General features: G+C 37.6%; 1 protein-coding gene across 48 annotated transcripts in view; it reads left to right on the top strand.

Annotated features, from left to right (window-relative positions):
* Positions 1 to 26,801, top strand: part of TTC23 (tetratricopeptide repeat domain 23) — a 140,294-nt gene that overhangs the window by 17,881 nt on the left and 95,612 nt on the right. For 18 of the 48 annotated variants that reach the window (XM_081551253.1, XM_081551245.1, XM_081551270.1 and 15 more), the window contains 2 exons: positions 8,008 to 8,183; positions 21,543 to 21,742. In XM_081551253.1, the coding sequence (XP_081407379.1) occupies positions 8,008 to 8,183; positions 21,543 to 21,742 (376 nt within the window). Of the gene's footprint in view, positions 1 to 4,213; positions 4,296 to 7,912; positions 8,184 to 15,560; positions 15,659 to 21,542; positions 21,743 to 26,801 lie in introns of those variants that run through there. The other 30 variants (XM_081551275.1, XM_081551259.1, XM_081551267.1 and 27 more) reach the window with 5 other exon arrangements.

The following is a 26,801-nucleotide window of genomic DNA, read 5'->3' as shown; positions in this document are numbered from 1 at the left end:
AGTCAGGGAGCCTGTTTCCTCCACCCCTGTTTTTCTTTTTCAAGATTGCTTGTTCTATTTGGGGTCTTTTGTGTCTCCATACAAATTCTGAGATTTTTTTGTTCTAGTTCTGTGAAAAATGCCATTGGTAATTTGCTAGGGATTGCATTGACTCTGTAGATTGCCTTGGGTAGTATAGTCATTTTGACAATATCGATTCTTCCAGTTCGTGAACATGGCATATCTTACTATCTGTTTATGTCTTCTTCAATTTATCAGCATCTTACAGTTTTCAGAGTATGGGTCTTTTGTCTCCTTAGGTAGTTTTATTTCTAGGTGTCTTATTCTTTTTGATGTGATGATAAATGGAATTGCTTCTAGAATTTCTCTTCCTGTTGTTTCATTTTTAGTGTATAGAAATGCTACAGATTTCTGCGTATTAATTTTGTAATATGCAACTTTACCAAATTCACTGATGAGTTCTAGTAGTTTTCTGGTAGCATCTTTAGGATCTTCTATGTATAGGATCATGTCATCTATAAACAGTGACAGTTTAATTTCTTCTTTTCAGATTTGGATTCCCCTTCTTTTTCTTCTCTGATTGCTGTAACTAAGACTTCCAAAACTATGTTGAGTAAAAGTGGTGAGAGTGGACATCCTTGTCTTCGTCCTGATCTTAGAGGGAATGCTTTCAGCTTTTCACTGTTAAGTATGATGCTAGCTGTAGATTTGTCATATATGGCCCTTGTTATGTTGAGGGCTTCCCTGGTAGCTTAGCTGGTAAAGAATCCACCTGCAATGCAGGAGACCTTGGTTTAATTCCTGAGTTGGGAAGATCCCCTGGAGAAAGGATAGGCTACACACTCCAGTATTCTTGGGCTTCCCTGGTGGCTCAGTTGGTGAAGAATCTGCCTGCAATGTGGGAGACGGGGCTTTGACCCCTGGATCTAGAAGATCCCCTGGAGAAGGGAATGGCTACCCACTCCAGTATTCTTGCCTGGAGCATTCCATAGATAGAGGAGTCTGGCAGGCTACAGTCCACAGGATCGCAAAGCATCGGACAGAACTGAGCAACTTTCACTTAACTATGTTCCCTCTATGCCCACTTTCTAGAGAGTTTTTATCATAAATGAGTGCTGAATTTTGTCAAAAGCTTTTTCTGCATCTATTGAGATGATCATATGGCTTTTATTCTTCAGTTTGTTAACATGGTGTATCATATTGATTGATTTACAAATGTTGAAGAATCCTTGCATCTTCAGTTTGTTAATATGGTGTATCATATTGATTGATTTGCAGATATTGAAGAATCCTTGCATCCCTGCAATGAATCCCACTTGATCATGGTACATGATCTTTTTAATGTGTTATTGGATACAGATAGGTAGTATTTAGACAAGGATTTTTGCATCTATGTTTATCAGTGATATTGGCTTGTAATTTTCTTTTTTTGTGGTATCTTTCTCTGGTTTTGGTATCAGGGTGATGGTGGTCTCATAAAATGAGTTGGGAAGTTTTCCTTCCTCTGTGAATTTTTGTAACAGTTTCAGAAGGATAGGTGTTAATTCTTCTTTAAATGTTTGATAGAATTCTCCTGTGAAGCTGTTAGGTCCTGGACTTTTGTTTGGGGGGAGGTTTTTAATTATGGTTTCAATTTCAGCTCTTGTGATTGGTCTGTTCCTGTTTTCTATTTCTTCCTGGTTCAGTCTAGGGAGACTACCTTTCTAAGAATTTGTCCATTTTTTTCCAGGCTGTCCATTTTATTGGCATACAGTTGTTCACAGTAGTCTCTTATGATCCTTGGTATTTCTATGGAGTCAGTTTAACTTCTCCTTTTTCATTTCTGGTTTTAATGATTTGAGTCCTCTCCCTTTTTTACTTGATGAGTCTGGCTAAAGGTTTATCAATTTTGTTTATCTTTTCAAAGAACCAGCTTTTAGTTTTCATTAATCTTTGTGATTGTTTTCTTTGTCTCTATTTCATTAATTTCTGCTCTGATTTTTATCATTTCCTTCCTTCTACTAACTTTAGGTCTTGTATGTTCTTCCTGCTCTAGTTGTTTTAGGTGTAAGGTTAGGTTATTTATTTGAGTTTTTTCTTGTCTCTTGAGATAAGGTTGTATTGCTATGAACTCCCCGCTCAGGACTGCTTTTGCTGCATCCCGTGAGTTTAGGACCTGTGTGCTTTTGTTCTCATTTCCCTCTAGATTTTCTTCTTTGATTTCTTCAGTGATCCACTGGTTGTTCAGTAGCATATTGTTTAGTTGTCACATATTTGTGTTTCTTAGGGATGCTTGATACAATTTCAATTTTCTTAAATTTACCAAGGCTCACCTTGTGGCCCAGCATGTGGTCAGTCCTGGAGAATGTTCCATGTGCACTTGAGAAGAATGTGTAGTCTGCTGCTTTTGGATGGAATGCTCTATAGATATCAATTAAGGCCAACCCGTCTAAAGTGTCATTTAAAGACTTTGTTTCTTTGTTGATTTTCTGTCTAGATGATATGTACATTTGTGAAAGTGGGTTATTAAAAGTTCCCCACTATTTTTGTGTTACTGACAATTTCTCCCTTTATATTTGTTATTATTTGCCTTACATATTTAGGTGCTTCTATATTGGGTCTATATATGTTTATAATTGTTATATCTGCTTCTTGGATTGAACCCTTTATCATTATGTAATGTCCTTCTTTGTCTCTTATAAAAGTCTTTGTTTTAAAAGACTTTTTTTTGTATATAAAGTCTATTTTGTCTGATATGAGTATCACTACTCCAGCTTTCTTATGATTTCCATTTGCATGAAATACCTTCTCCCATCCCCTTACCTTCAGTCTGTAAGTGTCCATAGGTCTGAGGTGGGTCTTTTGTAGACAACATATATATGGGTCTTGCTTTTGTGTCCACTCAGACAGTCTATATGTTTTGGCTGGTGAATTTAATCCACTTACATTTAAGGTACTTATTGATATGTATGATCCTGTTACCATTTTGCTAATTGTTTTAGGTTTATTTTTGTAAATCTTTTCCTTCTTTTGTGTTTCCTGCCTAGAGAAGTTCTTTTAGCATTTGTTGTTAAACTGGCTTAGTGGTGCTGAATTCTCTTAAATTTTGCTTGTCTGGAAAACTTGATTTCTTCATCAAATCTGAATGAGAGTCTTACTGAGTAGAATATTCTCGGCTGTAGGTTTTTCTGGTTCATCACTTGGAATATGTCATGCCGTTCCCTTCTAGCTTATAGAGTTTCTGTTGAGAAATCGGCTGATAACCTTTTGGGATTTCCCTTGTATGTTATTTGTCTTTTTTCCCTTGTTACTTTTAGTAATTTATCTTTGTCTTTAATTTTTGTCAGTTTGATTACTATGTTTTGGTGTGTTCCTCCTTGGGTTTATCCTGCCTGGGACTGTCTGTGCTTCCTGAACTTGATTGACTATATCCTTTCCCATGTTGGGGAAGTTTTCAGCTATTATGTCTTCAAATATTTTCTTGGATTCTTTGTCTCTCTATTCTCCTTCTAGGACTGTTATAATGCAAATATTGGTGCATTTAATGTTGTCACAGAGATCTCAGATACTATCTTCATTTCTTTTCATTCTTTTTTCTATATTCTGTTTTGTAGCATTGTTTTTCACCATTCTGTCTTTCAGGTCACTTATCTGTCTTTCTGCCTCAGTTATTTTGCTATTGATTCCTTCTATTGCATTGTTCATCTCTGTTTGTTTCTTCTTTGGTTCTTCTAGGCCTTTGGTAAACATTTGCATCTTCTCCATTCTTTCTCCCAGATCCTGAATCATCTTCACTATCATTATTCAGAATTCTTTTTCTGGGAAGTTGCCTATCTTCACTTCATTTAGTTGTTTTTCTGGGGATTTATCTTATTCTTTCATCTGTGACATAACCCTATTTCTTCTCATTTTAGTTAACTTTTTGTGATTGTTGTATTAGTTCTAGAGGCTGCTGGGATTGTAGTTCTTATTTCTTCTGTCTTCTCTCTGGTGGATAAGGCTTGTGCAAACTTCCTGATGGGAAGGACTGGCTATGGGGAAAACTGGGTCTTGCTCTGGTCCTGCTCTCATCTTGCTCAGTAAAACTTTGATCCAATTGTCTGCTGATGGGTAGGGCTGTGCTCCCTCCCAGTTTGTTATCTGGCCTAAGGTGACCCAGTCTTGGAGTCTACAGGCTCTATGGTAGGGCCATTGGCAACCTCCAAGAGAATTTACACTGAGATGTATCTTCCAGGAACACTGCTACCAGATCCCCTGTCCCCGTGGTGGGTCTCTGCCAACCCACACCTCTGCAGAAGACCCTCAAACGTTCACAGGTAGGTCTAGCTCAGTCTCCTGTGGGGTCACTGTTCCTTTCCTCTCAGTCCTGGTGTGCACAAAGTTTTGTTTATGTCTGTCAAGAGTGGTGTCTCTGTTTTCCCCAGTCCTGTGGAGGGTCCTGTAATCAAATCCCACTGGCCTTCAAAGTCAGATTCCCTGGGCATTCCCAGTCCCTTGGCTGCAACTCCAGGCTGGGGAACCTGATGTGAAGCCTAGAACCTTCACAATAGTGCAAGAACTTCTTTGATATTATTGTTCTCCAGTTTGTGGGTCTCCCACCAGAGGGTATAGGATTTGCCTTTGTCGCGATTGTGCCCCTCCTACTGCTCCACTGTGGCTTCTCCTTTGTCCTTGGACGTGGGGTATCTTTTCTTGGTAGATTTCAGTGTCTTCCTACTGATGGTTGTTCAACAGCCAGTTGCAATTTTGGTTCTCTGGAAGAAGACACAATGGTGTGTTCTCACTTGCTTATTGGCCATTCATACATCTTCTTTGGTAAAATATCTATCTATTCAGAGTTTTTGCCTATTTTATAAATTTGGTTATTTGTTGTCTTATTATTGAGTTGAAAGTGTATTTTGAATAAAATCCTTTATTAGACATATGACATATTTGCAAATATTTTGTCCCACTTCATGGGTTGTCTTTTAGAGCAATAAGTTTTTAATTTTGTTGGAGTCCTATTTATCTATTTTTTCCTTTTTTCACGTGTGTCTTTGGTGTTCTAAGAATTGTTGCCTAACCCAAGCTTATACATAGTTTCATGTTCTATGAACTTTTTATAGTTTTAGCTCTTCCTTTTATGTCTTTGATCCAGTTGGAGTTAATTTTTGTATATGGTATGATATAAGGCTCCAGCTCAGTTCTTTGGCATGTGCCTATCCAGTTGTTTCAACACTAGTGATTAGAGGACTAGTCTCTTATGAATTATTTATCTTGGCATACTTTTCAAAAAATAACTGACAGTAAATGTAACTGTTTATTAACCAGATTCTCGATTCTATCCCATTGAATTTTTTTTTTTTCTGGCAGTATGGCCCTTTATCGAGAGTCACAAAACAAAACTAGGTCTCTGGAGCCAGATGCCTCCCAGGTACAGCTTCTGCCACAGGCCTGTTCCTGCGGGAGGAGGCTGGCAACCTGGCCTGAGACACACACTGGGCATACAGATCAGGGGCGCTGGGCCTGGCAGTGGGACCTTCGCCACCCCAACTGCCAGCCCCTCACATGAGCTGGCAGCATGGTCTCTTCTCCATGGGGGCCTACTCTGAGGGGGCTGTGAGTTTGAAAGATTCCCCACATCCAAGGACAAAGGAGAAGCCACAGTGAAGCAGTAGGAGGGGCACAATCACTATAAAATCAAATCCTATACCCGCTGGGTGGGCAACCCACAAACTGCAGAGCAATAATATCAAAGAAGTTCTTGCACTGTTGTAAAGGTTCTAGGTCTCACATCAGGCTCCCCAGCCTGGAGATGCAGCCAAGGGTCTGGGAATGTCCAAGTTGGAGGGGGGAGGGCAGGTCTCCACTCTATCCCATTGAACTTTATGTCAGTTCTATGTCAGCACCAACTCTTTTGATTATTTTAGCTTTTTTTTTTTTTAATAAATTTATTTATTTTAGTTGGGGGCTAATTACTTTACAATATTGTAGTGGTTTTTGCCATACATTGACATGAATCAGCCATAGGTTTACATGTGTTCCCCATGCTGGACCCCCCTCCCACCTCCCTCCCCATCCCTCTGGGTCATCCCATTGCCCCAGCCCTGAGCATTTGTCTCATGCATTGAACCTGGAATGGTGTTCTGTTTCACATATGATAATATACATGTTTCAATGCTATTCTCCCAGAACGTCCCACCCTCACCTTCTCCCTCAGAGTCCATAAGACTGTTCTATGCATCTGTGTCTCTTATTCTGTCTCGCATATAGGGTTATCGTTACCATCTTTCAAATTCCATATATATGCATTAGTATACTGTATTGGTGTTTTTCTTTCTGGCTTACTTCACTCTGTATAATGGGCTCCAGTTTCATCCATCTCAATAGAACTGATTCAAATGTATTCTTTTTAATGGCTGAGTAATATTCCATTGTGTATATTTACCACAGCTTCCTTATCCATTCGTTTAGCTTTGTAGTAATTTATTTTAATGGGAAATATGATTCCTCCAAGTTTGTTCTTTTCAAGGTCATTTTAGCTATTCTAGGTCTCTTACATTTCCATATGAATGTAAGGTCAGATTTTAGGGGGCAGCAAAAGTCAGCTGGAACTTTGATAAAGATTACGTTAAATGTACAGATCAATATTTGGAAAGTATTGCTATTTTAGTGTTATTAAGGCTTCTAGTCCATAAACATGCAATGTCTCTTCATTTATTTAATATTCTTTGACGACTTTCAGTAATGTTTTTCAGTGTAAAATCTTGTACTTTTTTGTTAAATCAAAAAAGTTAAATCAAACTTTTTTGTTTTGTTTATCCCTTTTGTCTTTTTCGATGCTATTTTGTGAATGAAAATGTTTTCTTAATTTCATATTTAGATTGATAGAAACACAATTCTTGTTTCTTTTGCATCCTACAACCTTGCTGAATTTGTTCAGTAGTTTCTAGTAGTTTTTGTTTTCTTTTTTTATTTCATTTTTCTGTATGAATCCCTTAGGATCTTCTACATATAGGATCATGTCGTCTAATAATAAAGTTTTATTTCTTCCTTTCTAACCTGCATACCTTTTGTTTCTTTTCCTTGCCTTATTGCACTGGTTAGAACATCCATTATAATCTTGAATACAAGTGGTGAGAGCAAACATCCTTGCCTTGTTTCCAGCCTTGGGATGAAAGCATGCAAACATTCACCATTAAGTATGATGTTTGACCTTAAGTTTTTAAAATCAAATCTTTTATCAGGTTGAAGAAGTTTTTGTGATAAATGGATGTTGGATTTTGCCAAATAATTTTTCTTCATCTATCAAGAATCATGCAGGGTTTTTTCCCTCTATTTTTTAAATATGGTATATTACATTAATGATTTCAGATGTTAAGCAAGCCTTACATTCCCAGGATGAATCTCCCTCAATCATAGTTTATAATCCTTTCTATATGTCCCTAGATTTGGTTTGCTTATATTTTGTTGAGGATTTCTTGTGTTCATATTTATCAAGCATTATCAGTTGTTTTTGTGTGTTGTCTTTGTCTGGCCTTGGTATCAGAAAGTGGCTTCCTGATTCTATAATAGTGGCTTCATAGAATAAGCTGGAAAGGGTTCCCTTCTCTTTTTTCCTGAGGTTTGCAAAAAATACACATTATTACTTTCTTGAAAGTTTTAGTAGAATTTACAGCTGAAGCTATCTGGGTGTACGTTTAACTTTGTGTAAATATTTTCAGTTACTAATTTGTTTGTTATAATTCTATTCAGATTTTCCATTTCCATTTTATTCAGTTTTGGTATTCTGTATCTTTATGGGATGTTTTTCTATTTCACAGCTTTTTGATGCTGCAGCTTACATATGGGCAGAGATGGTTTTCAACTAGTACACTCTCATGCAGTCATAATGGTTATTGTTTCCTAAGAGCCAGTACCCTGAGAGAGCTCCCGTCTGTCCTCTAGCCTCCCTACAGCTTCCACCTGTCAGCACCTAAAGGTTAACACCTGGAACAGTGGGGGACATTCAGAACCCAGCTAACTCCAATATTGTTGTCATCTATACAGATTGATTGGTCCTCCTGCTATACCAGTTATTAAATTTTTGAACATCACCTTTTGGAAATGGAAGACTGAGTCCCCACTTCAGACCTCTACTTCCTCTCACTTTGATCTGGTGTTGATCATGTGCTTCAGCATTCTACTAGGGAGGTCTGGCAGAAGGAATAGCATCAATTTACTGGGTATGTCTGTCTGACAGTTGTGGGCCAGTGGGTTGAGAGACTTGGGAAGTCAATGTGTAGGCCTAGGCTGATTTCTAATGAAAATTTAAATCCCAGCTATGGCTATTAGAAAGAAAAGAAAAATGGCTGATGATAAGCATGTAGCTCAAAGTAACTGAACTGAAAAATGTGTCTTTGTGCTAAAGGTGTTACTGTATGGTGCCACACATATTGAAAGCAAGGTTGTTACCAAGCTCAAGCTCGTTCTGCTTGACTCAAGACAGGCTAATAAATCGAGAGAGGAGTTGTTGGAGCAAGGAATGATGACTTTAATCAGAAGGTTAGCAGACGGAGGAGATGGTAGACTCGAGTCTCCAAAAACCATCTTATCTCGGTCAGAATTCAGAGTTATTCCTGAATTGTTTTCTGAATAAAATCCTGAATTATACAGGGTTGTATATAACAATAGGGAGGGGGAAGGGGCTTTCAGTGGCACTGAGCAATGGCAAAACAGGGCTGTTAACTGGTTGCTGGTTGACAGTTGCTCACTTGGTTGGGAGAGGGGTCCCACCAGAGTCCCCCGACCCACTGCTGAGTGGGATTATTATAGCTAGTGTCTGTCTCAGTGGAGTGTGCAGGCAAGAGCCAGGGAGGGAAAGGCCCCTTATGCCTTAGGTCCCATGTGGGACCACTGCTACAAGGTCACTGATTGAAATGCTTTCAGAAGCCAGGTGAGTAACATTCCTCATTTCATTGATTCAGAGATGCACATTTCTTTTGGCATTTAAACATCTTTGAAACTGGAGTGCATGTTACAACTGATGGTAAGTCATAGTTTAATGGCAGTGTCTTTTCTGTCTTATTGTTATAAAATACTAGCGTCATAATCAGATGTTTTGAAAATCATATCCTTTTATGTCAGCCTTGCTCTTTGAAAGAGAGGTATAGATACAAATACTTATTCTTCTACCATGAGAAAAACAACAGGGGACATGACAAATGGCAGCTACTTCATTGTTTCTGTGTCTAGGAGCCAATAGAGAGAAGTTCAGTTCAGTTCAGTCCCTCAATGGTGTCTGACTCATTGCGAGCCCATGGGCTGCAGCATACTGGGCTTCCCTGTCCATCACCAACTCCCGGGGCTTGCTCAAGCTCATGTCCGTCAAGTCAGTGATGCCATCCAACCACCTCATCCTCTGTTGTCACCTTCTCCTCCCACCTTCAATCTTTCCCAGCATCAAGGTCTTACCTAGTAAGTCAGTTCTTCGCATAAGGTGGCTAAAGTATTAGAGTTTCAGCTTCAGCATCAGTCCTTCCAATGACTATTCAGCACTAATTTCCGATAGACTGGTTGGATCTCCTTGTAGTCCAAGGGACTCCCAAGAGTCTTCTCCAACACCACAGTTCAAAAGCATCAATTCTTCGGCGCTCAGCTTTCTTTATAGTCCGACTCTCACATCCATACATGACTACTGGAAAAACCATAGCTGTGAGTAGATGGACCTTTGTTGGGAAAATAATGTCTCTGCTTTTTAATATGCTGTCTAGGTTAATCATAACTTTTCTTCCAAGGAGCAAGCATCTTTTAATTTCATGGCTGCAGTCACCATCTGCAGTGATTTTGGAGCCCCAAAAAATAAAGTCTGTCATTGTTTCCCCATCTATTTGCCATGAAGTGATTGGGCCAGATGCCATGATCTTAGTTTTCTGAATGTTGAGTTTTAAGCCAAATTTTTCACTCTCCTCTTTGACTTTCATCAAGAGGCTCTTTAATTCTTTTTCACTTTCTGCATAAGGTTGGTGTCATCTGCATATCTGAGGTTATTGAAATTTCTCCCGGCAATCTTGATTCCAGCTTGTATTTCATCCAGCCTGGCATTTTGCATGATGTACTCTGCATATAAGTTAAATAAGCAGGGTGACAATATGCAGCCTTGACGTACCCCTTTCCCGATTTGGAACCAGAACGACAGACTGGTTCTAACTGTTGCTTCCTGGCTTTCCCTCTGTGTTTGATGTCTTCATTCTGTATTGCTTTATGAAAAAAAGAAAAGCTCCTACTTCCTTTTTGGTGAAAATGTAAAACTCTATTATGGATTAAGGAGTGGGCAAACTTTACCTTGGTATAAACTATAAAATATAGATGTAGTCTATATCCAGACTAACTGTTTCAACATTTACCTCTAGCCCATCTCAAATCTTATTTGAAATTGTGTATTGAGGAAAAGGGGGCTACAGAGGATGAGATGGTTAGATGACATCATTGACTCAGTGGACATGAGTTTGAGCAAACTCTGAGAGATAGTAAAGGACAGGGAAGCCTGGAGTGCCACAGTTCATGGGGTCACAAAGAGTCGGACATGACTGGGCAACTGAACAACAATAGAATAAATTATAAGAGCCAGCACATTGAAAAAGACCCTGATGCTGGGAAAGATAGAAGGCATGAGGATAAGGGGATGACAGGGGGCAAGATAGTTGGATGGCATCACCGACTCAATGGACTTGAGTTTGAGCAAGCTCCGGGAGATGGTGAAGGACAGGGCAGCCTGGCGTGCTACAGTCCATGGGGTTGCGAAAAGTCAGAAACTACTGAGCAACTGAACAACAATAACAAAACCTTTTCTGTGAATGGACTGATAGTAAATATTTTAGGCCCTGAGGGCCATAAGATTTCTGTTACAGCTGTTCACCTCTGCTGTTGTACTGTGAAAGCAGCCTTAGCATGTAAGTAAACGAACAGGCTGTGTTCCCATAAAGCTTTAGTTACAAAAACAGACTGGGCAGGATCTGTCCCATTGTCAAAATGTGCCAAGCCCTATTCTAGAATCTCAGGATGAAAATATCAAGAGTTGGTTTTGATTATTCCCCTTCTTTAATTTTTATATCTAAGTAGTTCTCTAGTTGGGCTTCCCTGGTGGCTCAGTGGTAAAGAATTCTCCTGCAAATGCACAAGATGAAAGTTCGAACCCTGGGTCAGGAAGATCCCCTGGAGAAGGAAATGGCAAACCACTTCAGTATTCTTGCTGGGAAATCACCTGGACAGAGGAGCTTGATGCCTGGGGTTGCAAAGAGTTGGACACAACTGAGTGACTAAACAACAGCAAAAATGACTAGTGATGTTGAGCAGCTTTTCATGTGCATATTTGTCATTGATACATGTTCCTTTTTAAAATATCTGTTACAATATTTTGCCTGTTTTATAGTAAGCTGTTTATTTTCTTATTATTGAATTTTTAGAATTCTTTATATATTCAAGATACAAGTCCTATATTAGATACCTATTTTATAAATATTTTCTCCCAGCCTATAACTTGTCTTTCCATCATCTTGCACAATTTCTTACAAAAAGCAGAAATTTTTAATTTTTAAGTCCAATTTGTCATTTTTGTTCTATTTATCAATTTTTTATGTCATATCATATCTAGGTAATCTTTGCCTAGTCCAAGGTCACAGACATTTTCTTGTAGAGGTCTAGATTTCATGTTGAGTTAATTCTTGTACATGCTGTGAGGGATGGATCAAAGATTTTGTTTTTTGTTTTGTTTTGATTCTACATGTGAACATTCATGTAGAATGTTGTTGTTATAGCATCATTTGTTGAATAGTTGTTATAGCATCATTTGTTGAATAGACTATTCTTTCTCCAATAAATTGCCTTTACAGCTTTGTCAACAATCAGTTGTTTATTTGTGAGCATCCATTTCTGGACTCTCCTTTCTGTTCCATTCATCTATTTGTCTGTCTTGACAGCAATACCAAGCTCCCTTTGTTACTATAGCTTTATAATAAATCTTGATAAAAAGTGGCGTTTGTCCCGTAACTTTGTTCTTTTACAACGTTTTTTGGGTATTCTATGTCCTTTGCATTTTTATGTGAATTTTAGAAACAGTTTTTTATTTCTTACTCAAAAAACATGCAAAGACTTGAATTGGGAAGTCTTTTAATCTATCAACTTGTGGAGAATTGACATCTTAACAATACTGAGTGTTTCAACCCATGAACATGGTAAATATTTATGTCTTCTTTAATTTTGTCTTCTCTAATTTCTCTCAGCTATGTTTTGCAGTTTTTATTATACAAGTCATTATATTCATCTTTAAATGAATACTGCAGCTTTATTCTTTATATCATATTTTGAGATGCTACTGCATATAGTATTGTATTTTAATTTCAATTTGCTAATGCAGAGAAATATAATTTTTGTATACATCTCTTATATCTTACAGCTTTGTTCCACTCACTGATTCTAGGGGATTTTCTTCATAGTTCATCAGATTTTCTGTATATATGATAATAGAGGTATACTATTGTGACTTAAGGCAGTTTTACTTTTTCCTTTTTATGATTTGGTTGCCTTTTATTTCTTTTTCTTGATTGATTGCACTAGCTAGAAACTCCAGTACAATGTTAAATAGAAGTTTGAGTGTGAACCTCCTTGTCTTATTTCAGTTCTTAGAGAAAGAGACTTCAATTTTTCATTAATTTAGTTGTAGATTTTTCATAGATGCCCTTTATCAGGTTGAGGAAGTACAGTTCTATTCCTATATTGTTAATATTTTTAATCAGAAATAGATATTAGAATAAAGAAGTTATGGTACATATATACAATGGAATATTACTCAGTCATAAAGAAGAATGAATTGGAGTCATTCACTAGAAGAATAAATTTCTAGTGAGGTGAATTAACGTAGAGCCTCTTATGCAGAGTGAAGAGAAAAACAAATATCATGTATTAATGCACATATATGGAGTCTAGAAAAAATGGTGCTGGTGAACCTGTTTGTAGGGCAACAATAGAAATGCATATATAGAAAACAGACTCTGGACACAGTGGAGGATGGAGAGGGTGGGGCAGACAGAGAGTAGCATTGAAACATATACATCACCGTATATGAAACAGGTAGCCGGTGGGAACTTGCTGTATGGTGCAGGGAGCTCAGCCTGGTGTTCTGTGATAACCTAGAGGGGCGGGGTGGACTGTAAGGTGGGGGGGTGTTCAAGAGGGACAGGACACATGTATACTTATGGCTGATTCAGGCTAATTAAGGCAGAAACCAATATAATGTTGTAGAGTGATGATTCTGCAATTAAAAAGAAATTTTAAAAATTTTAAATAAAATAGATAAGCTATGCTATGCTATGCTAAGTCGCTTCAGTCGTGTCCGACTCTGTGCGACCCCATAGACGGCAGCCCACCAGGCTCCGCCATCCCTGGGATTCTCCAGGCAAGAATACTGGAGTGGGTTGCCATTTCCTTCTCCAGTGCATGAAAGGGAAAAGTGAAAGTGAAGTCGCTCAGTCATGTCCGACTCTTAGCAACCCCATGGACTGTAGCCTACCAGGCTCCTCCATCCATGGGATTTTCCAGGCAAGAGTACTGGAGTGGGGTGCCATTGCCTTCTCCAATAGATAAGCTAGAGGAATGTATTGTACAACACAGGAAATATAGCCAATATTGTATAAAAATTTTAAATGTAATATTATGTATAAAAAGATTAAATCACTGTATTGTAAGTCTGAAACTAATATTGTAAATCAATCATATTTTGATTAAATAAATAAGAAAAAAGCTAATTCAACTATAAAAAAGAAATGGATATTAGACTTTGTCAAGTTGTTTTTGCATGCTGATCAATATGATCATGCAGTTTTCCTTTTTTCATTCATTATTTTATGAATTACATTGACTGCTTTTTTTTTAATTTTCATGTTGACTTTATTTCTTTTTAAATTTATGTATTTTTAATTGAAGGATAATTGCTTTACAATATTGTGTTGGTTTCTACCAAACATCAACATGACATTGACTTTTTTATGGATGTTAAATCAATCTTGCATTTCTGAGATAAAGTCTACTTGGTCATGATGTATTTTCCTTTTTATTTATTACTGAATTTAACTTGGTAATTTTGCTTTAAATTTTTGCATCTATGTTCCTGAGACATATTGATCTGAAATTTTCGTTTCTTGTATTTGTCTTCTTTTGATATCAGGGTCTCATAGAGTAAGTTGGGAAATATTCTCATTTTAAATTTTCTGGAAGAGGTTGTATGCAATTGGTATTATATCTTCCTTAAATATCTGGCAGGATTTACTGTTGAAGCCATGTAGGCCTGGAGATTTTTATTTATTTGTTTGTTTTGTTCTTTGTAAGATTTTTAAAATACAAATTCAGTTTCTTTAATAAATATAGGGCTATTCAGGTATCTATTTTTTCTTGAGTGAACTATGGTATGGTGTGTCTTTACAGGAATTTTTCCAGTATTCTTGGACTTCCCTTGTGGCTCAGCTGGTAAAGAATCTGCCTACAATGTGGGAGACCTGGGTTCGATCCCTGGGTTGGGAAGATCCCCTGGAGAAGGGAAAGCCTACTCACTCCAGTATTCTGGCCTGGAGAATTTCATGGACTGTATAGTCCATGGGGTTGCAAAGAGTCAGACATTACAGCAACTTTCACTTGCTCACTTCACTCACAGGAATTTTTCCACTCATCTAAGTTGTCAGATTTATTGGCATAAGTGTTTATAACATTCTCACATTAATCTGTTAATATTTGTAGAATCCATAGTAATCGCATCACTCTCATTTCTGATATTGGTGATTTGTGTCTGTTTTCCCTTTTTTGTCATTAATCAGGTTAGAGATTTATCAACATTAATGGTCTCAGAGAACCAGATTTTGGTTTCCTTTATTTTTTTCTGTTTTTCTATTTTTATTTGATTGATTTGTGAATTTAGTTTTATTAGTTATGTTATTCATTATTTTCTTATGCTTATTTTGGGCTTAATTGGCTCTTCCTTTTCTAGTCACTGAAGATAAAAATTAAGACCATGATTTTGAGACTTCTTTACTTTTCTAATATAGACATTTAATGCTATAAATTTCTCCATGACGACTGCTTTAGTGGCATTCTCTAATTCTTGTATGTTGCGTTTTATATTCTTTCAGTGTAAGCTATTTTCAAATATCGTTTTTGATTTCTTTGACCCATGGTTTGTTTGTTTTAGGAAAATGTTATTTAGTTTCTAAAGTATTTGGACATTTTCCAGCTATCTTTCTGTTATTGATTTATAACTTCCTTTGTAGTCATAGCATATACTTTGTATGACTTGAATTTTTATAAATTTATTAAAACTTGTTTTATGACCCATGTGCCCTTGAAAAGAATGGCTATGCTGTGCTTTGGCAGTTAGAATGTTCTGTCATTGTCATTCGGCTCCTCAGTTGTGTCCAGCTCTTAGCGACTCCATGAACTGCGGCATGCCAGACTTCTCTGTCCATCACTATCTCCATGAGTTTGCTCAAACTCATGTCCATTGAGTCAGTGATACCATCCAACCAGCTCATCCTCTGTCATCCCCTTCTCCTCTTGCCCTCAACTTCTAGAACTAGAATGTTCTAGTAAATGCCAAATCAAGTTGGTTGATGGTGTAGTTGGTCTTCTATATTCTTTACAGATTTTCTGCCTACTTGGGGTATCAGTTATTTATAAGGTATTTAAATATCTGAGTATAATTGAGAATTTGTCTATTTCTTTTTGCAGTTTCACCAGTTTGAGATGTTTTGAAACCAGTTTGTTATATTTTGAAACTACTTTTAGGTATACAGACACTTGAGATGGTTATGTCCTCTTGACTAATTGACCCTTTATCATAATGAAATGATCTTTATTATGGTAATATTCTTTGCTGTATAATCTACTTTGATATTAATATAGAGACTCCAAGTTTGTTTTTGACTGATTTTAGCAGATTATTTTCCCTTTTACTTTTAATCTTAATGTCTTTGAATTTCTTATAGGCAACATATTGTTCGGTTTTGTATTTTTGTCTATTCTGTCAATGTCTTTCTCTTAATTGGTTCTCTTAATTAGATCACTTACATTTAATGTTATTATTGTTACAGTCAGATTTAAGTCATTCATCTTGCTATTTGTTTGCTATTTGTCCCAACTCTTCTTTGTTCCCTTTTTCCTCTTTTTTTCTACTGGATTATTTTTAAGAGTCTGTATTTATCTCCTTTGTTGTCACCTGTAACTCCTTATCTTTTTTAAAAATGTAATGATTGCTGTAGGGTTTATACTATACATTTTTATCTTATCGCAATCTACCTGCAAGTAGTATTACACCTTTGTACATATAGCATAAGAACTTCACAATTTCATCCTCTCCTCTTAGCCTTGCCTGGAAAATCCCATGGACAGAGGAGCCTGGTAGGCTGCAGTCCATGGGGTCGCACAGAGTCAGACACAACTGAAGCGACTTAGCAGCAGCAGCAGCAGTGACTTCATTTTCATTTTTTTCTTAACTTTTTCACAACTATTTTCATAGACTTCATTTATATATTTTATGAACCAGGGAGTACATTATTTTCTGTTTAAATAGTTGATTATTTTGTAAAGAGATTTAAGTAATATGAAAACAGTCTTACATGTTTGTCCATGTAAATATCATTTTTCATTGCTCTTAATTTCTTTGTGTAGATCTAGATTTCCACTTGTTATCATTTTTCTTCCTTTTGAAAGATTTCCATTAATATTTATTGGGAACATTGGACTGCAAATATACTGGTGGTGAATTCTTTCAGATTTTGATTTTGAAAGATCTTTTCACTGGTATCGAATTTCAGCTTGCCGTTGTTTTCCTTTCCATACTTTAAATGTGTTGCTTCACTCTCTTCTCATGTGCTTTATTTCCTCCAAGAAACCTGCTTTTGTCATCTTTTTAAAAATACTAATATGTTCTTTTTCCTGACTACTTTTAAGGTTCTCTCTTTGTCTTGGTTTTGAGCAGTTTGGTTACGATATCTTTTGGTGTCGGTTTCTGTCTGTTTCTTGTGTTTAGTATGCATTTAGCTCCTGAAATCTCTGACTTTTTACTTTTCCTTAAATTTGGAAAAATTTTGGCCACTATTTCTTCAGACACTTTTTCTGTCCCCACTATAATCCACTTTTCTTTAGGGATTGAAATTACATATATATTTAGGCAAGTTGAAGTTCTTTCACAGCTCACTGATTTTTTAAGATGGTTTCTATCACTACATCTGCAAGTTCATGCATCTTTTCATCTGTAATATCTGATCTTCCATTAATCTCATCTAGTATATTTTCTTTTTTTTATTATTTTTTAAATTAGTTTATTTATCTATTTTTTTAACTTTACAATATTGTATTGGTTTTGCCATACATTGACATGAATCCACCATGGGTGTACATGTTTTCCCCTTCCAGAACCCCCCTCCCACCTCCCTCCCCATCCCATCCCTCTGGGTCATCCCAGTGCACCAGCCCCGAGCACCCTGTATCATGCATCGAACCTGGATTGGCGATTTGTTTCACATATGATAATTTACATGCTTCCATTCTCCCATATCATCCCACCCTCGCCCTCTCCCATAGAGTCCATAATACTGTTCTATTTATCTGTGTCTCTTTTGATGTCTCGCATACAGGGTTATCTTTACCGATTGACTAAATGCCATATATATGTGTTAGTATACTGTATTGGTGTTTTTCTTTCTGGCTTACTTCACTCTGTATAATAGGCTCCAGTTTCATCCACCTCATTAGAACTGATTCAAATGTATTCTTTTTAATGGCTGAGTAATATTCCATTGTGTATATGTACCACAGCTTCCTTATTCATTCATCTGCTGATGGACATCTAGGCTGCTTCCATGTCCTGGCTATTATAAACAGTGCTGCGATGAACATTGGGGTACACATGTCTCTTTCAATTCTGATTTCTTCAGTGTGTATGCCCAGCAGTGGGATTGCTGCGTCATATGGCAGTTCTATTTCCAGTTTTTTGAGGAATCTCCACACTGTTCTCCATAGTGGCTGTACTAGTTTGCATTCCCGCCAACAGTGTAAGAGGGTTCTCTTTTCTCCACACCCTCTCCAGCATTTATTGCTTGTACACTTTTGGATAGCAGCCATTCTGATGGGCATGAAATGGTACCTCATTGTGGTTTTGATTTGCATTTCTCTGATAATGAGTGATGTTGAGCATCTTTTCATGTGTTTGTTAGCCATCTGTATGTCTTCTTTGGAAAAGTGTCTGTTTAGTTCTTTGGCCCACTTTTTGATTGGGTCGTTTATTTTTCTGGAATTGAGCTGCAGGATATATATATAATATATGTATTATATATATCTATCATATATATAATATATATATTATATACATAACATATATTATATATGTCATATATATGTTATATTATATATAATATATAACATATATAATTATATATATAATAGATAACTAATAAGGACCTATATATTTATTATATATATTATATATAATATATATGACATATAATATATAATATATTATATATAATATATGTTATATATATAAATAATAGATAACTAATAAGGACCTATATTATATATATTATGGTCCTTATTAGTTATCTATTATTTATATATATTATATATATGTTATAATATATATAACTAATATATATAGTATATATATATAACTATATATATAACTGATATATATAATATAGGTTCTTATTAGTTTATATATATATATTATATATATTATGGTCCTTATTAGTTATCTATTATTTATATATATAATATATATTATATTATAATATATATTATAATATAATATATATAATATATTATATTATATATATGTTATAATATATATAACTAATATATATAGTATATATTATATATATATATAACTATATATATATAACTAATATATATAATATAGGTCCTTATTAGTTATCTATTATATATGTATAATATATATTATATATAATATAGGTCCTTATTAGTTATCTATTATATATATATAATTATATATATAATATACATATCTATTATATCTATTATATATGATATATATATTATAAAATATATAATATATATAATATATATAATAGATATGTATATTATATATAATATATAATAGATATATAACATCATATATAATATCATATATAATATATTATTTAATATATTATATATTATATATTTCATAATATATAATATATTAATATATATACAATATATATTTTATATAATAATATATTATATTATTGCTTATTATATCTAATAATCTATATGTTTTTATATATATATAATATATTATATTATTGCTTGTATATTTTTGAGATTAATTGTTTGTCCGTTGGTTCGTTTGCTATTATTTTCTCATCTAGTATGTTTTCATCTCACGTAGAATTTTCATGTCTAGAAGTTCAATTTGGCTTTATATATTCCATGTCTCTAGTTAACTTTTTAAACATAGTTAACATTTTAAACATATAGAATACAATTACATAACCCTTCATATTCTTCTCTGCTAACTTAATATTTGGGTCAGTTTTGACTGATTCATCTTCTCATTATGGGCTGTTTTCTTACCTATTTGCTTGCTTGGTGATCTTTGTTTGGATGTTAAAGTTTATGAATTTCAACCTGTCAAGTGCTGGCTGTTTTTGTATTCCTATCAGCACCCTTGAATTTTGCCCTCTCATACAGTTACTTGGAAACAGTTTTATCCTTTTAGGTCTTACTTTCCTGGTTTGTTAAGTGGATCTAAGCAGGGCTTACCCAAGGGCTAATTATTCTCCACTACTTCCTTGGTGTCTCAGATATAATGCGGGAGACTCAGGTTTGATTCCTGGGTTGGGCAGATCCCCTGGAGAAGGGAATGGCAACCCACTCCAGTATTCTTCTGTCTTCTCTGGTGGCTCAAACAGTAAAGAATCTGCCTGCAATGTGGGACACCCAGGTTCGATCCCTGCATCAGGAAGATCCTCTGGAGAAGGGAATGGCTACTCACTCCAGTATTCTTGCCTAGAGAATTCCATGGACAGAGGAGCTTGGCAACAGTCCAAAAGAGTCGGACATGACTGAGTGACTAACACGCTGAGATAAAAACTTCCTGAATACTTTACCCTCTGCCTCATGAATTATGAGTTTTTCCAGTCTGGTCAGTGGGAACAGGCACTGCCAGCCTTGGTGAGCACCAGATACTTCCTTTCAATCTTCTTAGAGGAATCTTTCTCCAGACTCAAGTAGTTTTCTACTTGAAAAACACATGCTGATCAGTATTCTCTCCCCTTTCTTGAAGATGCTAATCTCTGGGGTCTTCTCTGTGCAGCTCTATCCTCTCTAGTAAACTGTTCTGTGAATTACAGCCTCCTTGGTCTTCCCAGATGCTCAACTCTATTTCCTCAACTCAGTCCACAGGGTAACTTCTGGGTTACCCTGCGTGATCCAGAAACTTTTTCAGAGCAATAAGCTGGGGCAATCAAGCATCTCACTTTGTTTCATTTTTCCATTTCTCATGTCTGATGTCCTGTCTTTTGACAACCATTGTTTCATACCCTTTTTGCCTATGGATTGTTTTGTTGTTGTTGGTTGTTAGGTTTTTAGTTGATTGGTTGGTTACTTAAGGCAAGAGGATAAATCTCATCCCTTCATCTTAGCTGGAAGTGAAAGTTTAACATGTCATTTTTTTCCCATTTCTAATTACTTGGGGTTCAACAGATCTGATCTGAGCTCTTTGAGAGTTGTTTCGGCTCAGCTGATTCCTACTAACATATATATATGTTGTATATAATATATAAAATACATCAGTGCCAGAAAGAAAAACACCAATACAGTATACTAATGCATATATATGGAATTTGAAAGATGGTAAAGATGACCCTATATGCAAGACAGAATAAGAGACACGGATGCATAGAACAGTCTTGTGGACTCTGAGGGAGAAGGTGAGGGTGGGACATTCTGGGAGAATAGCATTGAAACATGTATATTATCATGTGTGAAACGGAACACCATTCCATGTTCGATGCATGAGACAAATGCTCAGGGCTGGGGCAATGGGATGACCCAGAGGGATGGGATGGGGAGGGAGGTGGGAGGGGGGTCCAGGAAGGGGAATACATGTGGACCCGTGGCTGATTCATGTTGGTGTATGGCGGAAACTACTACAATGTTGTAAAGTAATTAGCCCCCAACTAAAATAAATAAATTTATTTAAAATAAAAAAGAAACACTTTTGAAAAACAATATCTTCAATGAGAGGACAAATAAAGCCTTTATAAAACAAACAAAAAGAAATACATCAGTATGTATGTATATAAACATACATATATATATACATATGATACATACATAGGACAAAGAATGTTTGATTTAGTTAAAACTTGAAATCCATCTGAAAGAAGTTAGTGCTAGCCACTAGGAGCTTTTTGGATAGATGCTACTTGTTTCAAAGAAGCCATGGGTGTAGTGTTGAAATTTGTTTAAATTCTAGCCTCAATTTCTAGGAAAAGTATGTATTTCTAAAAGTAATGGTGGCAATTATCATCAATACTTTTTTTTTCTTATTTAAAAATTAGAGGATAATGTGTATAAAAATATGCAAGAATCACAGGAAACTCACATATCCAACCACCTGGATGAAATTGTTGCTGCCGTCAGCATAACACCTAGAAAGAACCTGCAAAACCAGCTGCTTCAGAGAGCCCTGTTCCAGCCTCCTCGAGAGAAGCTCCACCTCTCTGAAGAGAAAGCAAAGTCCTATGCCAGCAGTCGTGAGGTAAGGAACCTTGCTCTTTATACCCATACGCTGGAAACTGAGGAGTAGGATACTTCAGGCTGCGTTCCTGCTCTCAGGAGTTGGGCACCAGAGAAAATATAGGACAGTGCCTTTTCGCAGTGTGAGTGATAGAGTACCTCAGGGCACAGTCAACATGTTTGCTGAATGAATATGCACAAAGGAACAAAGGATTCTGCCCTGACCTTTGACGAGTGTGTATCAGACTGACTGGTTGTGGTCTTGACCTGCTAAAGTGGTTTCCCACGAGTCAGCATTTGTTGAGCGCCTCCTGTGTGCCAGGTCTTGGCACTGGAACACAGCACAAAGCAGATGAAGCTCCTACCCTCAAGGAGCTTGTATTTCTTAAATTCTTAATCTTCTTGTTCTCTGCATACTTCTTGGTCATCTCTCTTCAGGATTTTATTCACTTACTCATTGGCAAAACAAATACAATATTGTAAAGTTAAAAACTAGATAAATAAACTAATAAAAATAAATAAATAAATAAAAATATGTATTTCTCTACCACCTCTTATGTTCAGTTCAGTTCAGTCGTGTCTGACTCTGCAACCCCATGGACTGCAGCACACCAGGCCTCCCTGTCCATCACCAACTCCCAGAGTTTACTTAAACTCATGTCCATTGAGTCGGTGATGCCATCCAACCATCTCATCCTCTGTCGTCCCCTTCTTCTCCCGCCTTCAATCTTTCCCAGCATCAGGGTCTTTTCAAGTGAGTCAGCTCTTCGCATCAGGTGGCCAAAGTATTGGAGTTTCAGCTTCAACATGTGCCAGGTCCTACTTTGTCCGTTTATTTATTTCACAAAGATTTACTGTATACCCAATGTGTACCAGGCTTTGATAGTTCAGTTGGTAAAGACTCCACCTGCAACGCAGGAGACCCCGGTTGCATTCCTGGGGCCAGGAAGATCCACTAGAGAAGGGATAGGCTACCCATTCCAATATGCTTGGGCTTCTCTTGTGGCTCAGCTGGTAAAGAATCCACCTGCAATGCGGGAGACCTGGGTTCGATCCCTGGGTTGGAAAGATCCCCTGGAGAAGGGAAAGGCTACCCACTCCAGTATTCTGGCCTGGAGAATTCCATGGAGTGTATAGTCCATGGGGTTGCAAAGAGTTGGACACGACTGAGCGACTTTCACGTCACTTCTAATGTGTACCAGGTGCTGTGCAGGGGCTCGGGGCATGAATGGGAAAGCTATAACCTCTGCCTCAGAGAATTTCATGGTCTCGTTGGGAAGAAAGATAAATAATGATGGTCAGCATAAGTTCTGTGACAGACACAAGCTCAGGTGATACAGATGCAAAACCTGGGGTTGAGGGGAGGAGGCGTGAGCAGCGACCCTAGAGTTGGAGGAGCAACAGCACCTGAGGCACGCCTCTGGGGATGGGAGCTACGTGGACAGCACTGATAACAGTGCTTGGGTAGGAGAGAGGGCCAGGTAGGACGGGGACAATAGTGTTTTGAGTGGAGGTGGCAGATGGGCAAGAGTCAACAGTCTAAAGGCGCACAGCCTATTTGGTGAAATACATGGAACTATCTGGGAAGCAGGCTTTAGTTATACAGGGAAGGAACTGAGGTTGGATTATGGACCAGAGCTGGGGCCCAGAGAATGTTCAACACCCAGAAAAAGTTTACACTTTCTCTTCAGGGTGCTGGAAACTATCACAGAATTATAAGCCAGAAAGGGCCATGAGCAATTCTGAGTTTCTGGAATGATCACTCAGACCTCAGATATCTGGATAGAGGAGGACGAGGAGGGACGTAAATTGGAGGAGGAGGGCCTGTTCAGAGGGCATTTGCAATAATCCTGGCAAGGAATTATGAGGGCCTAAAATATAGCAGAGGCAGTAAAAATACTGAAATCTTTTGATAAGAATTTGGAAATACGAATCGGTGAAACCTGGTAACAAAGGGAGCATAGGAGGTAGAGAGACAAGAGTGAGCCCCAGAGGGTGTATACAATTCCTGGCTGAGGCTTCAGCCAGCTTGGGGGGCCAGGGACTTCTCAGCCCCCTTTGCTACTGTCGTGAATACAGGAAGAAGAGCAGGAACAGGGAGAGAAGGTGTGAATTTGGTCTTGATGTTCATTACGCACCAGATGTCCCCTAGTACTACTGTGTGCCGGTCTGTGTGCTATGCAGGTCTCAGCTAGCAGCCTGCTCACCAGAATTATCCATGAGAATCAAGCCCTAATGCCCTAAGGCATTTGGTGTATGTGAAGAATCAACTTCTCTTTTATGCATCTAGAATGGTTGTTGTTGTTTAGTTGCTAACTCATGTCCAACTCTTTTGCGACCCCATGGACGGTTCCTCTGTCCATGGGATTTCTGAGGCAAGAATACTGGGTTGCCATTTCCTTCTCCATAGGACCTTCCCTACCTGGGATTAAACCCACATCTCCTGCATCAGCAGGCAGGTTCTTTACCACTAAGCCACCAGGGAAGCCAATCTACAATGGCGCCAAATCATTTCCTGTGATGCGCATTTAGATGAAGAATGCCTGGATTCAGTGGTGAACAGGACAGACAGCGTGCATGCCCCCGTGCAGCTAAGGAGCAGTTGGCTTTGTAAATAACTACCTGACCAGAGACTGTGCCAGGTGCTCTGGGCTGTCTTAAGTAAGGGAGGGCCTCTCTGAGGAGGTGACATCTGAGCTGACACCTGAGAAGAGAAGGAGCTAGCAGAGAGGAGCTGAGGGAAAGGAGTTCCACGGGGAGGGACCGCCACACATAAAATGTTGGTTTGGCACAAGCAGCGTAACTGTGTTTGAAGTGATGGGAAGCAGCTTTGGGCTGATGTGAAATGCCATTGGAGAGGCAGGTCACCTGGTTTCCAAGTCTCAAATTAAGTGCCCTAGGAAGCCTTTAAAGTGTTTTTAAGAAAGCATTAACTTGACTAATTTGCCTCTTGAGATACCATTCTTCGGTAATTTTTTGCTATAAAAACCTTATCAACTTACAGAAAACTTGTAAGATGTACCAGTTGTTAACATTTACTTTACTTTGCACACACACTGTCATTATTTTTCTGAATATCAGAGAGTAAGTTAAAAATACATGGTCTTTTACCCCTAAAGATGTCAGTGCCTATTTCCTAAGAATAAAGGAATTTCTCCAACATTACCACACTACAATTACTGAAGTTCATTTCAGTTCAGTCACTCAGTCATTTCCGACTATTTGCAACCCCATGGACTGCAGCACGCCAGGCCTCCCTGTCCATCACCAACTCCCAGGGCTCACTCAAACTCATATCCATAGAGTCGGTGATGCCATCCAACCATCTCATCCTCTGTTGTGCTCTTCTCCTCCCGCCTTCAATCTTTCCCAGCATCAGTGTCTTATCCAGTGAGTCAGTTGTTTGCATCAGGTGGCCAAAGTATTGGAGTTTCAGTTTCAGCATCAGTCATTCCAGTGAATATTCAGGACTGATTTCCTTTAGGATTGACAGGTTGGATCTCCTTGCTGTCCAAGGGACTCTCAAGAGTCTTCTCCAACACTGCAGTTCAAAAGCATCAATTCTTCAGCACTCAACTTTCTTTATACTCCAACTATCACATCCATACATGACTACTGGAAAAACCATAGCTTTGACTAGAGAGACCTTTGTTGGCAAAGTAATGTCTCTGCTTTTTAATATGCTGCCTAGGTTTGTCATAACATTTCTTCCAAGGAGCAAGTGTCTTTTAATTTCATGGCTGCAGTCACCATCTACAGTGATTTTGGAGCCCCAAAAGATAAAATCTGTCACTGTTTCCATTGTTTCCCCATTTATTTGCCATGAAGTGATGGACTGGATGCCATAATCTTAGTTTTCTGAATGTTGAGTTTTAAATCAAATTTTTCACTCTCCTCTTTCACTTTCATCAAGAGGCTCTTTAGTTCTTCTTCACTTTCTGCCATAATTGTGGTGTCATCTGCATATCTGAGGTTATTGATATTTCTCCCAGCAATCTTTATACCAGCTTGTGCTTTATCCAGCCCAGCATTTTGCATGATATACTCTGTATATAATTTAAATAAGCAGGGTGACAATATACAGCCTTCCCAATTTGGAACCAGTCTATATTCCATGTCCAGTTCTAACTGTTGCTTCTTGACCTACATACAGATTTCTCAGGAGGCAGGTCAGGTGGTCACGTATTTCCATCTCTTGAAGAATTTTCCACAATTTGTTGTGATCCACAGTCAAAGGCTTTGGCGTAGTCAATAAAACAGAAGTAGATGTTTTTCTGTAACTCTCTTGCTTTTTCTATGATCCAACAGATGTTGGTAATTTGATCTCCAGTTCTTCTGCCCTTTATAAATCCAACCAGCCTGAACATCTGGAAGTTTGCAGTTCACGTACTATTGAAGCCAGGCTTGGAGAACTTTAAGCATTATTTTGCCAGCAAGTGGGATGAATGCAATTGTATGGTAGTTTGAACATACTTTGGCATTGCCTTTCTTTGGGATTGGAATGAAAGCTGATCTTTTCCAGTCCTGTGCCCACTGCTGAGTTTTCCAAATTTCCTGGCATATTGGGTACAGCACTTAACAGCATCATCTTTCAGGATCTGAAATAACTCAACTGAAATTCCCTCACCTCCACTAGCTTTGTTCGTGGTGATGCTTCCTAAGGCCCACTAGACTTTGCATTCCAGGATGTCTGGCTCTAGGTGAGTGATCACACCATTATGTTTATCAGGGTTGTGAAGATCTTTTTTGTATAGTCCTTCTGTGTATTCTTGCCACCTCTTCTTCACATCTTCTGCTTCTGTTAGGTCCACACCATTTCTGTCCTTTATTGTGCTCATCTTTGCATGAAATGTTCCCTTGGTATCTCTAATTTTCTTGAAGAGATCTCTAGTCTTTCGCATTCTATTATTTTCCTCTGTTTCTTTGCACTGATCACTGAGGAAGGTTTTCTTATCTCTCCTTGCTATTCTTTGGAACCCTGCATTCAAATGGGTATATCTTTCCTTTTCTCCTTTCCCTTTAGCTTATCTTCTTTTCTCAGCTATTTGTACAGCCTCCTCAGACAACCATTTTGCCTTTTT

This window comes from Giraffa tippelskirchi, chromosome 12, assembly GCF_054371585.1.
Source record: "Giraffa tippelskirchi isolate mGirTip1 chromosome 12, T2T-mGirTip1v1.2.pri, whole genome shotgun sequence".
Taxonomy (NCBI): Eukaryota; Metazoa; Chordata; class Mammalia; order Artiodactyla; family Giraffidae; genus Giraffa; species Giraffa tippelskirchi.
Note: the sequence above shows the minus strand (reverse complement) of the source record. Positions and strands in the feature narration are given on the sequence as shown.